The 14,395-nt window shown below is 48.0% G+C and overlaps 1 protein-coding gene across 11 annotated transcripts in view; it reads right to left on the bottom strand.

Annotated features, from left to right (window-relative positions):
- Positions 1-14,395, bottom strand: part of TCF4 (transcription factor 4) — a 223,918-nt gene that overhangs the window by 15,897 nt on the left and 193,626 nt on the right. For 7 of the 11 annotated variants that reach the window (XM_030467039.1, XM_030467040.1, XM_030467042.1 and 4 more), the window contains 4 exons: positions 11,888-11,955; positions 10,560-10,638; positions 7,696-7,772; positions 5,493-5,696 (listed from right to left, as the gene is read on the bottom strand). In XM_030467039.1, coding sequence (XP_030322899.1) covers positions 5,493-5,696; positions 7,696-7,772; positions 10,560-10,638; positions 11,888-11,955 — 428 coding nt within the window. The remainder of the gene's footprint in view (positions 1-5,492; positions 5,697-7,695; positions 7,773-10,559; positions 10,639-11,887; positions 11,956-14,395) is intronic. The other 4 variants (XM_030467041.1, XM_030467043.1, XM_030467048.1 and 1 more) reach the window with 1 other exon arrangement.

The following is a 14,395-nucleotide window of genomic DNA, read 5'->3' as shown; positions in this document are numbered from 1 at the left end:
GCAAGTGCTTAACATCAACGTCACCAATGGTCCCAACAGGGACGAGTTGTGGTAATAAAGTAATAAGTGCAAGTCTGCTTGCAGAGCCCAGCTCTGGATGGGAAACCTGAACCTCCATCTCCCCTGCTCCATGTGGGGGTCACCTCAATTCCCATAACCCCCAGATACACCCACAAGGGGTCAAGAAGCTGCTGCACCACTGCTTTGCAGCTGGGGCACACTGCAGGGGTGCTGGGGTACACCAGAGGGATACTGGGCACACTAGAAGGATGCTGGGGCACACCAGAGGGAAGCTGGGCACACCAGAGGGATGCTGGGACACACTGGGAGGGATGCTGGGGCACACCAGAGGGATGCTGAGCACACTAGAAGGATGCTGGGGCACACTGGGAGGGATGCTGGGGTATACCAGAGGGATGCTGGGGCACACCAGAGGGATGCTGGGGCACACTGGGAGGGATGATGGGGCACACCAAAGGGATGCTGGGCACACCAGAGGGATGCTGAGCACACTAGAAGGATGCTGGGGCACACTGGGAGGGATACTGGGACACACCAAACGGATGCTGAGCACACTAGAAGGATGCTGGGCATACCAGAAGGATGCTGGGCACACTAGAGGGATGCTGGGGCACACTGGGAGGGATGCTGGGCACACCAGAAGGATGCTGGGCCCTACCAGAGGGATGCTGAGCACACTACAAGGATGCTGGGACACACCAGAGGGATGCTGGGCACACTAGAAGGATGCTGGGCACACCAGAGGGATGCTGGGCACACTGGGGTGACACTGGGGGACTGGCTTCTTCCCCTCCACCTCTCCCAACTGAGGCTGCTGTGCCTGACACTGTGCAAGGGCTTTTCCCCTGAACTCCTGCACCTCAGGGTTGCAGTGTAAAAAACATCCCTCTTTTGAGAGCTTCCTGCTGCCTTTCTCCTGCTGTAAGCCAGCTGAGCGTGCAGCACCCTCAGGTTTTCACCAGTAAACCAGTTTGCTGTAAACCAGTCTCAGCCCTGCCGTGCGCATTTGTAAATGGTGTGAATTAACACACCTCCCAGCAGAGGGGAAATGAGAACCAGGGCCATCAGCAAGTTCCAGAGGGCTGCTAAAAATTAGTAACTGCTTAAACACTCTCCTCACCGGGCTGCTAATAATCAAAAATAATAAAATAAACTAAAGCAAGGCAACGGAACAGAAGAAATCCCTTTCAAGCCAGGCTGCTGCAGCAGACCCTTCGCACGGGGAGCAGAGCCGCACAGCTGCAAACCTGGCCCCACGCCACCCTCCCCCCCCCCCAGAGCACTGCAAATTCTCCTTTTCCAGCAGCAACTGACCCCATTTCTCCTCTTCTTTGGGGCAGGGGGACAAAGTCACCCAGAGGCAGAGGGGGGGTGGGCACAGCTCCGAGGTGCTCGGTGGGCACGGCCGCTTCCACCGCCGCGCTCGGCGACGTTTCCGGTCCATACCTCCCACTGCTACTTTATTTACTGCAGCTGGCCAGCCTTTTATAGCCTGTTTCATGTATTAAAATTCAAATGTGGAAAACATTACCACTATCCTCCTTGATTTTTTTTTTTTTGATTTTTTTTTTTTGGGTAAATTTCCCTCCCTCTCTCTCCTCCCCCCCCCCCCCTTTCCTCCCCTTCAACTTCCTTTTCAGCGTGGAATGTATCAACTGGTCAAAGGCTAACTTCAGACTGACTCCACTCACAAACTATTTCCTTTGTTCTTCTGTTTTCCCTTCAAAATTCATACCAGTTTTTCCAAAAAGAAATTAGCGGGCCCGACTCCTTTGCCCAAGTCACAGTTTCAGACAGTGAGTAATGCTGCCTGGGAAAGCAGCAGGCTCTGGGCTTGGGGTGAAACGGCCCCATTTCCTTTGCAAAGCATCCCAAACCCTACCTTGCTCTGCCCATAAACTTATTTAACAAAGTCCAAAAAACCAAAACAAACCCAAACTTATTCAACAAAGTCAAAAAAATTCAACTTATTTAACAAAGTCAAAAAAAAACCCCCCAAAAACCCAACCCACTTCGACCCCATCTCTTGGCGTTTCTCCCCAAACCCCAAGTGCCTACAGATTGCTAAAAACTCTGGAATCCTAAAAGTACAAGGCCAGGAATTCCCCAAAATACAAGGCCACATATTCCTGAGAACACAAAGGCATTTTTTTAGGTGTACCAGCATTTCCATTCCTCCTTATTCCTCCTTTTTTTCTGTTTTTTTTTTTCCTTGGTTTCAGTCGAACTTCACCTACATCTGGTACTGAAGTGAGGAGCACGTATTTCTGGAACAAACTGTCTCTGAAGTGATGCCCTGGGTGCATGTTGCATCAGTTTAACATATGCAAAGCCAACAAAGCTACAAAAATTAAACTCTTTGCTCTTGATTGAGAGCAGATACGCCCAAAGAGTTGTAAGTCACAGATCTGGCTTTTAATAAAGCCAGATTTCTTCATTAAAAGCACTATTGTTTAAACACTGGAGGAAAAAAAATAGCTTTGTACAAACTCAAATCTTAGATTATACGTATCCCAAGTGTATTTAACATATTACCTGAGGCCAAGCTAAATTACAAGCTAGAGTTTCCTTTTGTGAATTCTCAGCAACTGCCACAGAGAGCAAAACAATGTCTGGTTCATGCTAATTTTATTGGGGAAAGGGAGAGGAGATGGATTTAACTGAGCTGCTGAAAAAAGCATCTTTTTACCTCTCACTGCCTTTCCCCAGACCATTCCCAGTTTACACTTCACTTTTTTTTTATTTTATTTAATCAGTTGTGGCTTTTAATGATATTTTCCCCCAAGACAGAGTCACTTTTATTAACATCTAATTTAACGAGGAGCTGAACCTGTCACAAAGCCACCCCAATTAAATAATAAACAAAAAAAACCCTCCTCATTTTCCTTTCTCAGGTGTTTAATGTGACCAGCTGATGTTACATTTTAAGAACCTGAAGCAACAGAAGCTGGGTTTAGCATCAGTACTGGAAAAAGGTCAAGGTGAGCTGGGTAAGGAGAGCTGAAAAGCAGAATTTTTCTTGCAGGAGGCAGCTGGGATGTTTAATTTCCAGCCAAGATGGCAAAGCACCAGTTTGGATGGTGGTCAGTGCTAAAGTTCAGACACAAACCCTTGTCCTCAGAGGTGGGACAAAGAGTGGGCATAAAGCTGGGTCCAGCCAGAAGAACCTCCCCCAGCACCAGGCAGGGCTCAGAAACAGCCCTGCTGAATAAACCCCCTCTCTCAATACCTCTGGAAGCTAATTATTTTATAATCACCTCCCCAGCTATCATGACAGAGCGTAGCTGGGCATCCCCAGACTGAGGATGTGGTAATTAGCAAATAATTGGCCACCAGAAGAAGCTCCTTCCTTCCCTTTGCAGTTGCCTCAGACCCGGGCATCAAAGTTTTCCTTTCTTTCTTTCTTTAATTTTTTTTTTTCTTCCCTTGGGACCAAAAAAATAAAAAAAAAGAAGAAGGAATCCTGCTTGAATCCTGTCAAATAAAACTTTAAATGTTTGCATTTTCCATATGATGTCTAATCCTATTTGGAATGCTTCTGAACATTTGGCCTTGATTACATCTTGGAGCAATGAATTTCACAGGTCATTGTGAGATGAATAAAAAGTATTTCTTTTGCTCAGGTTCACTGAATGTCCCCTTGTTCTTTAATTATAAGGCAGGATGAATAGGAGAACTAGATTTACCTTCTCTATGCTGTCCATTATTCTGTGCACCTCTATTATGTCTCCTCTTATTCATCTCCTCTCCACACACAATCCCCACAATCTGTTCAACCTCCCTTCACAGGAAAATCCTTCCATGCTTGCAATCATTCCTGCTGTTTGTCCCCAGACTCCTCCTAATTCCACTACACTTTTTTGGGGGCTTTGTTTGTTAGGAAAACCAAACCAGAAGACAGGGAAGGCCCAGGCACATTTATGTATATGGAAATACATCCTCGAGGCTGATCCTGCCACTCCAGATGCCCTGCTCTCCTTTCTCACATGCCTGCTAAATCCAAGCGGGTTTGGGTCTTGGTTTTAGGGCTTCTAGCACACTGTGGAGAAACCTCCACGTGACTCTAGCACGCTCACAACCCTATATTTCTGTGATTAATTGAAATTCTTCCTTTTCATCTGCCCTGCCTTCCCCTCTGCGTGTGGGATGAGCGGAGGATCAAGCCCAGTCCCCCCCTCCCCAGCACCGGGCAGCAGCAAACTGGCCGTGGATCTGTCAGGTCCTTTGCTCTTTCCACATGTTTTTCCCTGGTCTTAATTAATCTAAAGAGCTTGAACCATCAGCAATTAGTGCCAGATAACTCCTCGGGCCCTTCCTCTGGGAGCAAGCGACTCTATTTCTGGAATAAAATTTGGAAGCATCGACCCAAACGCCTTTTCCTTTGCCCTGACCAAGCTGGGCTCTGCACGGGCACAACTTTGCAGCTTCCCACCCAAGAGCTGCTGCTCCCCAGCTCCTCCAGGACTCTGGCTTTCCCACCAGGATTTCTTTAGGATTTCTGCAGCCTCGGATGCATTCGAGGGGTTTCTTTTTCGCAGAGCCACGCTGCTCCTTTGCAGGAGAGAAAGCAACTGCAAAACATCAGCTCTGCAGAGAGTCCTGGAGACCTGGGCAGAGCATCTCAGGCAATCCCAGCCCCCATCCTAAAGTTTTTTGTGCCACGTCCCTTTCCCAGGCAGCAGAGAGAGACAGGGGGCAGCCAAAACCCCAGCAGCAGCCCGAGGAGGGTTTGTCAGTCAGGCTTCGAAGTTATTTCACATTAGAGAAGGGTCACGGAACCCAGAGTGAAACACAGGCCAGGGTGAGCAGAGGCAGCTCCAACTTGGAGCTCCTTTCCTCCCCCAAACCTCCCCATGTGTTTAAAACCAGGACAGGATTTACCGCCCACTCCTTACAGCCGGAGCCAGACCTGACGCGAAGCCCCGCACGCAGCTTCCCGAGCACGCAGCGAAACACAACGTTCTCCTTAACCCAATGCAAAAAAACCAGGAAAAAAAAATAAAAATAAAGCAATTCAGGACATGGGGAGGGAGAGGCTGTGACTTTATGTTCACCCAGAACTCCAAAATCAAAGTATTATTTAATAAATCACGCGTCCCCTGCACCTGTGTGTGTGCGGGAGGTTAAAGCGGTGCCACTAACACAGTGACAGAAAGGCAGAGCCCTAATTCCTCCTTCTCCTGCTGCCAGGTGACAAAGGCCATGCCAGGTGACAAAGGCAACGCCAGGTGACAAAGGCCACGCCAGGAGACAAAGGCAACACCAGGTAACAAAGGCTACACCAGTTGACAAAGATGACACAAGCAGCGCCGAGGACTGGGGCCAGAGCAACCAGCACCGATGGGCGCGCCGGACAACACCCGGTGCCATCAAACCCTCCCGGCAGGTCCCCTGTGGAGCCACCCCCCAACCCTGAGGCTGTCACCCGAAGCTGTCACCCAAAGCTGTCACCCGTGGTGTCCCCAGCTTACCATGAGCGAGTGCCTGTTGGCGGAGAGCAGGCCGGTGCCGTATCCGGAGCCCAGGCCGGCCATGGCCCCGTTGTGGGAAGGACCTATCAAGCCGTGCATGTCGGCGTGGCCCCCGGGCATGGCGGTGGCCGGGCCCACCGCGTGGTTGCGGAGGACGTGGATGGCGTCGTCCAACCTCTCCAGGCGATCCTCGATCCGGCTCTGCTGCGGGCAGGAGAGGGAAAGAATGGGAAGAGCATCAGCAGGAGGGAAGGGCTGCCCGGCACCGGGGGCACTGGCGGCCGCTCCTTCCTTCTACACCCCTTGGTGCTTTTTTTTTTTTATTATTTATTGGTTGGTTTTGGCTTTTTTTAAAAAGTCTTACTAATTTTTTTTTTAAATATATATATATATATATTTCTTTTTTTTCTGGTGAAAAGAATGGTTTTGTTTCCCTAGGGCAATGTTTGGAGCAGTGTTGCGGGGAAGGAGAGAGCATGGTTAACACGAGTACAGCTTTGATTTTCATGGGCAAAACAGGTTCAATGATTCCTCATGAACATAATCATTACAGTACATATGTTGCCCTCTTATGTCTTTGAAAAGTTTTAGTGATACTTAAAAAATAAAAATAATAATAATAAAAATAATAATAATAATAAAAAAAAAAAGAAGTAGAAGTAAAGAAACAAATATTGTCATCAAACTCTGACCGGGATTTTCCTCCCCCCCATCTGATTCCAGGATCACACACAAAGAGAGAAAGAGAAACTACCATGTCCTACAGTCCCTTACAGCCAGATGGATTTTTCCCTATGGATATTCATCCTGAAACCACTTTTTATCACTGGTAAAGCAGCAATAAGTTCTCTCCCCTAAGTGAGCACTGTGGCACCAATGGTCCCAGGGCCACCTCCCTCAGCTGCAACGTCCTTGGGGTCCCTCCAACCAAGCACCTAGGAAGGATGGATCCTTGCCTCCCACTCCTTCCAACCATCCTAAAATTCATCCCAGCCCCTGGGAGGGTCTTCAAGGCCCCAATCACTGCATTCCCCAGTTAATCAGTCCCAACACTGCACTCCTGCTTAGCCAAAAACCAGCCTCTGAGGTGTCCAGCCCCAAGGAGATGCCAGGGGCTTCAACAACCTAAAATCTTCAGCCTGCTCCTCAAGAGGGACCCATCCCCGGTGCCATGGTCTGGGAACAACCCACTGCCTGCAGAAACCCCCCTGCCCTGCTCCCCCAGCCCCACTGCTGTCCCCAGCTGTCCCCACAGAAGGCACGTGCAGACCTGGCCACCTCCAGCCTTTGCTCTTTGATAAAGGGGGAAGCCAAAAATAATTCAGCATCACTTACAGAGCTCTGCAGCAAAGCTCTTAACCAACCCATCCACAAACCAACGTTATTAAAAAGCCTCCAGAAGACAGCCTAGAAAATGTCACAGTCAGTCCTAAGAAGGATTTCTGTATCAGGGTGGAAAACCCACTCCATGCTGAGCCCTGACTCCAGCTACTTTCTAACCAAGGGGACCACAGCATCACCCTGCACTGGGGGGTTCAACTTGGGAATTCTCTGATTGCCTTTTTTTTTTTTTTTTAAAGGCAGCTTTTAAGTTCTAGCAGTGTTTATTTTCCACCCAAAAGTAACTCAGGTGTTTCACACTGATCTTGAACCCCTCCTGGACTTCCAGCCAAGCCCAACAACCAACAGAGAAGAGCAAGACATCAAACTCTCCACATTTCTTCTCTGTCCTAAGGTGGTGTTGCCCAGCTCCAACTCTTACTCCCTTTAACCCCCTCTGCCACCCACGTTTTTGGGACCAGCCCAGCAAGCTCTGCCACCAGTTTTCCCCAAGGAGAGGATTCCTGGTGGCTGCTCCATCCTTTGTGGTGGCCACTCCATCCTGCGTGGTGGCCACTCCATCCTGCGTGGTGGCCACCGTGGCTTTCTACTCCCATTTTCTCCTCAATCCATTCCATCTGCCTACTCATCCTCCCCTCTTTCTGTGCTCCTTGCTCCCCTTTTCCAAAGATTTCAACTCCAGTCCAGCAGCACCATCCCCAAGCACATCACAAATCCAGAGCATGGGACGGATTTAGAGGTGGGAAACTCGAGTCCGAGCGGTCACTAAGGAAATGAAAACCTGTGTGAGGAGAATGGATGAGAAATGGAAAGAACAGCAAGTAAAATACTGAGGCAGAGGAGGTCACTAATCAAAACATACCAAAGAGTGTAAGGGACCTTCATAATTGGGAGATGATGACGCTTGACCTCCATTTCTAGACCAAACAGCTGTGCCTGCTAATAGTAAAATTGGAATTACCATTAGAACTGTGCAAACAAAAATGGCTTTCAAACTTTTTTTTTTTTTCTTATTTGGACAGTTTTGTAGACATGTAAATGCCATATTCCAGATAGGCTATAGAGCAGACATATGGAGAACTTCCAAAGTACACACCGATGAAAAAATAATTAAAAAAAGAAAAAAAAGGGATTTTTTTTTTGTAGCAAAGCACGTAGATGCAGGCCACAAAGTTCCCCAGGGCTGCTCCTCTGCATAGAGGGCTGCATTCATTCATTTATTCAGCCAGCCAGCCAGCAGCTGGAGCTGCCAGAGCTCTGGGAGAAGGCAAGGTCTCCGTGGTGGAAGGAGAAGCAGAGCCCTGTGTGAGCCCAGCACAGCCCAGCCCATTCTCCTGGCCTTGCTTCCAGACATGCTCAGGGCCACCCATGACATCACCCCATCAGCCAGGTTGCAAAATCTGAGCAAAAATAAAAAAAAAAAATGTCAGGAAAAGCACTGCACACCACATTCAGGGAGAGGCTGATAAGGTTGGTGCTCTCTGAGGGCAGATTATTTGGTTTGACCCTCCAAGGGGCTGAGCAAAAACCTTCTGCTTTCTATCCACTGCTCAAAATCTCTGCCTGAAGCTGCAGGAAGAAAAGGGCTCCTGGGCAGCACTTTCTAAGGAAAAAAAATTCCCATGTGAAAGAGGCAAACGTGGTGGAAGAAGTATTTTTTTTTTTATCCCAAGTCTTTTTCCCCAAGAGCTTTTATTTTTATATATAAAGCACAATGCTTAGACCATTCAGAATGCTCTTTGCTGGGAGTGATCTCCTGAATGATCTCAGAAAACAGGGTTAAGAACTGGAGGTGGAAATATCAGGACTTTAATCTTCAGCTCCCTGTCGAGGGGCATTTGCTTGGACTGAGACAGCCCAGGGTGAACTCATGGCAATTTTTAATTTCAGGCTCTCACAGTTAATTATTTTTTTCTCCTAAAAGTTAAAATTATGTTGGCTGTAATTAAAACTTAAACCTTGCCTTTTCTGGGCCCCAGAGAGCTTTTAGCTGAGGTTTTGCTACAAAATGGAGCACTGAAAAGCAACTGCTACTTATTTGGATGCACTTATACTCCTTATTTTTATTTATTTGGAGCCTCAACTCTCCCTGTTTACCCAGGAGAGCCTGCAAAAAGCAACACAGCTCCTATCAGGGAGGGATTTGCTCTTTGGTTCAGCCCCTTCCATGGGGAAGGAGGGCAGGACCTCACTTGGCAGCCCCAGTGCTGGGGGTGATGTCCCTGGGGGGGATTCCAGGAAAATAAGAGCAGAAAGGCATTTTTGGAGGTGTGGGACTCCCCCATGCTACAACAAGCCAGGAGGTGCTCTGTCCCTTGCTAGGGGTGGTTTTCTGGGGACATTTGGTGACTGGATGGCATCCCAGTGTTAGGTGATCCTTTAGGTGGATGTGGTGCCCTCCCAACCCTCCTCCAGGACCTGGGTCTGCAGAACCTGCCAGCTAGAACAAGCTTCCCTCCATCCCTCTTCCCAAAAGGCTCTTGTCACCACTCTTAGCTCTGTGTCTCTCCCTTTTAAAGGCTCAGGTGCCCAGGAGCTCCCTGGTCCCCACACCCCATGGCAAACAAGGTGTGGATCACACCTGCCCGATGGAAACACGCTGGCATTTAGGATTCCCAGAGAGGTCAACAGGATCCAGGACTCATGCACAAAGAGGAAGACACCAAGGTCTTTGGTTAGGTGGAATAAAGACCTGGTCTCAAAGAGGAGATGGGAATCTAAGAGGCCTTCTCCAAAGTGTTAGTGTGGGAGATGAAGCCTGACACCCTCCTAGCCAAAAACCCTTCAGGTTTGGGAAACTGGAACTACATTCAGGTAACCACTTAAAGCACCTGATGCTCATGAGAACTACCCTGGGCCTCTGGCTCTTTTCTGTTTTATTAGTAAAGTGGCTCTGGGTGAAGTTATTCCAAAGTATAAAACAAATCAGGGGGATCCCAGGGGCTCAGTTTCTCCCAAGAGCCTTGGGTGTCCCTGCCTGGTGCCCACATCCCAGGGACAAGCTCTGCCCAAGAGTACGGAGAGGGGAAGCCACCCTAAGGTTACATTCAGGTAACCACTTAAAGCACCTGATGCTCATGAGAACTACCCTGGGCCTCTGGCTCTTTTTTCTTTTAGTAGTAAAGTGGCTCTGGGTGAAGTTATTCCAAAGTATAAAATGAATCAGGGGGATTCCCAGGGGCTCAGTTTCTCCCAGGAGGCTTGGGTGTCCCTGTGGTGCCCACATCCCAGGGACAAGCTCTGCCCAAGGGCACAGGGGGGGGGAAACCACCCTAAGGTTACATTCAGGTAACCACTTAAAGCACCTGATGCTCATGAGAACTACCCTGGGCCTCTGGCTCTTTTCTGTTTTATTAGTAAAGTGGCTCTGGGTGAAGTTATTCCAAAGTATAAAACGAATCAGGGGGATTCCCAGGGGCTCAGTTTGTCCCAAGAGCCTTGGGTGTCCCTGCCTGGTGCCCACATCCCAGGGACAAGCTCTGCCCAAGGGCACAGGGGGGGGAAGCCACACTAAGGATGTGCAAACCCCCAGCATCTCCCTGAGAGCTGCAAACACCTTCTCTCCACCCTGGAAATCCAGTGTGTAGGAGACTTCCCTGCTCATCCCACCACGGGACCAGCCGGGGTGCCCAGCTCACCCCCGGGACTGGAGGAGCTCAGCTTGGCATCTCCTACCAAAAAAATGAGGTTGAAACGTTCAGTAAAATAGAATTGTAACAACAATACCTGAGAGAGAAGGGGGAGAACCAACAGGAGTTGAAGGATTTGATGAAAAGCTGTTGTTGGTGTGATCTGGAGAATAGATCTTTAAAAGATGATACAGAATTAATCTAAAGCCATCACAAACTGATGCAGAAAGAAATATGGAATTCTTATGCATTCAGTTCATTGCAATGAAAGCAGGACAGGTTAAAAAAGCCTCTTAATCAAATATTAATATTTTTATCAAGACAATTAGATGCAGGAAGCTAGACAACAGACCCCCCTGGATGGGAGCAGACACTAACCCATTAACCTATGGTTTCTGATTGCCCCACAGACCTGCTACAGTCAATAGACACATTTTCATTGCATCACCTACTTTACAAATCAGTCTCAATGAACAAGGGCTTAAAGCACGCCTGAAAATGGCTTTTTTTTGTTTGTTTTTTTGTTAGGCTGAAATCCCTTAACAGCCAAAATCAAGCAAAGGGAGCAGAGCACAGTAAACCCTGGCACAGCAGGGAAGCTGCAGCAGCAAACTCCAACTCCTCATCTACTGCTCCAGGGAGAAACTCCCCGTGTGCCTGGGTGCCAGCACCCTTGGGCACCCTGCTCCCCACTCGTGCCATTTGTCAGGGCCCCACTTCAAAGTGGATTCTGTACTGTATCAGTTAATTATTTCAGGCAAACTGGAGTTGGACTTTTGGCAAGAAAAAATATATATATATAAAAAAATTAACTCTCATGAGAACTCAATGGAACCCACTCTGCCCAGAAAATAATGATTGTGGTCCTTGTTAAAAGTCAGCCTGTGCCAACCCCTCCTGCAGCCAGAGCTGGGGCTGGAAAAGTCCTTGGAGCTGGGAAAGTGCTGTGCCCCAGCTAGCTGGGCAGGAGGTGGGAACTGCTGACTTGAAACAGCAACCACAGCAACTGAATAGGTGGAAACTGCCATGAAAAATAGAAAAGCTAAAGGGAAAGTCAAAAGGAATCCAGGTTCTGGATGGCTTGGGAGTGTAGAAGTCATCCAGCCCTGGGTTCTGGTCAGCCCTCCCTCACCCTAGGACAGGCAGTGTGTGACAAAGTCACCAAGACCAAGGCTCCCCCTCTTTTTCTGTCTATTCTACCATAAAATTAGGTCTAAAACTTTGGAAACACCATTTTTGCACCGACTGCTCAATCTGGTTGGCAGCGTCTCCACGGGGGACGTGGAAGACCACACCTCGTGACCTCGGAAGCCCACATCTCTCCTCTTTGCTGCTCATCTTCTCAAACTCCAGGTCCTCCAATTCTGATTCAAGTTCCCCCTTGGCAAATGGGCAATGTGTATTCCAAAGTAAATATTTCCTTACAGAGGCGAGTGCTTTCCCCAGCGCATCACCAGTCTGCGAGCTGCCCGCTGCCCCGCTTCCTCTGTTTGCTGAAAAACAAAAGATTCCGTGTCAAAAAACACACAGGGAGACGTCACAGATTTCTATTCCTGGTCCACTTACTCCTAATTTAATTGCCTTTTGATGCTAATGTTACAAAATTAATCTTTAATTACCATTAATCTGTTTGCTAAGGTAGCTCTCAAACACGTTCGCGCGCTGGTTTTGCAGGCAAAACCCAAACTTGACGTGCTGGGGTTTTTTATTAAAAAAATAGGTGGCATTTTGACAGGACTTGGCCAGAATGGTTTACTTTTTGCTGAACAAAAGGTTTCTGATTGCAGAAGATGCTGAAAAGTATGGAAAAGTGCAAGTGCACAGCTTGGAAGGGCTGCTGCTGCTATCCCCCTGCACCCAGAGCCACAGCCCACCCAAAGGCAAACCCACTCTAACAAGGTTTTTCTTCTTCAAAACCTTCATTTATCACACAGAAACTGTGAGATCCAAAAATCTCACACAGAAACTGTCAGAAATTATCACCCAGGAACACTGGGAATGCCAGGGCTCAGCCTGCTCAGCCCGAGCAGCCCTATCCCTGGGAATGGTCCCTAATTCCAGGCTCCAGCCTCCCTCTCTGCCAGGGAGGACAAAGTGCTGTTAACAAGCAGCTACCCACTATTTCATTTGCTCCTCATTCACCCTCTACCCCTGGTCCTTTGTAGGCTTCTCAATGGATGCTTTAAAGATGTGATTAAATCCCACATGGGTTTTTCCAAATGTCCCTTTTGGCTTCACGTGAACATTTCACCAGCACTCCCTGACATGGTTTTTTTCACCATCTCTCAGATGAGGATGGATTTGCAGCTTTTGTAGAAGAAATTTAGGGCAAGAAAAACTCTGGTGCAGCAGGTTACTGGTTCCTAATGCTCAGGTGAGAGGATTAAAAACTTCTCCCTTACAGGAGAAACAGCAGGAAATAAAAATCAGGAGGAAAGATCCCACTGGTTTCAGCATCTCTATGGCCATTTAGCAACTGCTGTCATCTCCAAGCACCCTATAGTCAGAAAATATGAAACAACAACCCCCCAGAAAACCCCAGATTAATGTTTGGGATATAAGGATCCCATATGTAAAGGGGTTTGAATGCCTCCAGCCCCTTCATCTCCCCCTAAGCTCCTTGCAGGCTTTGCCCCATGAGGATATGGGATCCAGAACTAGGACCATCCCGTGGAAAAGGGAGTCAGGGACCAAACTGCTGACACAAAGTGCAAACAGAGGCATGTTTTTGGCCCTTAAAAATAATACTAAAAAGCCTCCTTTGAGTTTCACCCTGGTATGATTCAGTTAAACACTCAGGGCATGGTGAGGAGAAGGGGCAGAGCCATTCTACAGCTCTTTCATTGAGGCTCTTGGTGTCCCTAAAGTCAATTAATAATTAATTTTACACAGCCAGCACTCCAAGTAGATGAGCTGAGAGTGCTGCAGCTCCATGGCAGCAGCCAGGACATCCAAACTCTGGGAATTCCTTGCTCCAAGGGATTTCCTGTCACCCAGCTCCTACCTTGCCCTGAAAACATTTCTCTTCCTACTGTCTCCACTTCTCTACAACCTCAGGCAGTGTGGTCTGCCAGCACATCTTTGCCAGCTCCTTTTCCCCTCCTTTTTCTCAGTTAAACTTTTCTTATTGCAGATTTAAAGAGCCAGGGGCAGCTTCTTTGTGATCTCAGCTCAGTCTGATGTTCAGCCTCAAGATGTATAAAGAAAACTAGAGAAAGAAATGTGAAGACAGCTGGAGCAGGCAGTGTCAGCTAGAGATCCAACTCATCAGAGTAATTCCACGTTGTAAATCACCATCTTAAGGGTTGCAACTTGAATGACACCAGGCAGATGTCCAGAAATCCAGTTTCCTTCGCTCTCAAGTGAAGGGTGAATCCAAATGGAAATCCTGCATTGTTTTTCCCTTTTTCTAAGTGACTCTAACTGCATTATGGTAAAATGAAGTCCTCCATTTGTCTGTCTGAGGGTTGCTTACTCCTAATGAGATGAGCTGTACTGGTCCTGGGGGAGAAGCAAAGGCAGGGACCACAGGCTTGCTCCACGTGCTCTCAGAAACCTGACCACGTCTTCCCTCAGTTACTGCTCAAGAACAAAGGAATTCTTCAGATCCACTGAATATTAAATTTTTTTCCTGCAAGACTTTGAAGACAAATGAACTGTGCTAGGCCTGGAAAACATACCAGGAGAGGCTCAGCAGCGTGCAAAGTGACCTTTTGCAGGGAAGAGGCAACTTCTCTGGGACAGGGATGCTCGAAGAGCAAATTCCCATCGTTATTTGCTGATTTCTCCACACCAAAACTGAAAGCCACCCATTAAAAAAGGGTTGGTTTTGGGTTTTTTTTTTTCCTCAGTGATGTCCAGTCAGCTGAGGTGACTTGTTGCTTTAAGACCAACCATACAAACAGATTTAAAATGCACTGAACATCACCCATT

The sequence above is a fragment of the Calypte anna genome, chromosome Z (genome assembly GCF_003957555.1).
Source record: "Calypte anna isolate BGI_N300 chromosome Z, bCalAnn1_v1.p, whole genome shotgun sequence".
Taxonomy (NCBI): Eukaryota; Metazoa; Chordata; class Aves; order Apodiformes; family Trochilidae; genus Calypte; species Calypte anna.
This window is presented reverse-complemented; position numbering and strand designations above follow the sequence as displayed.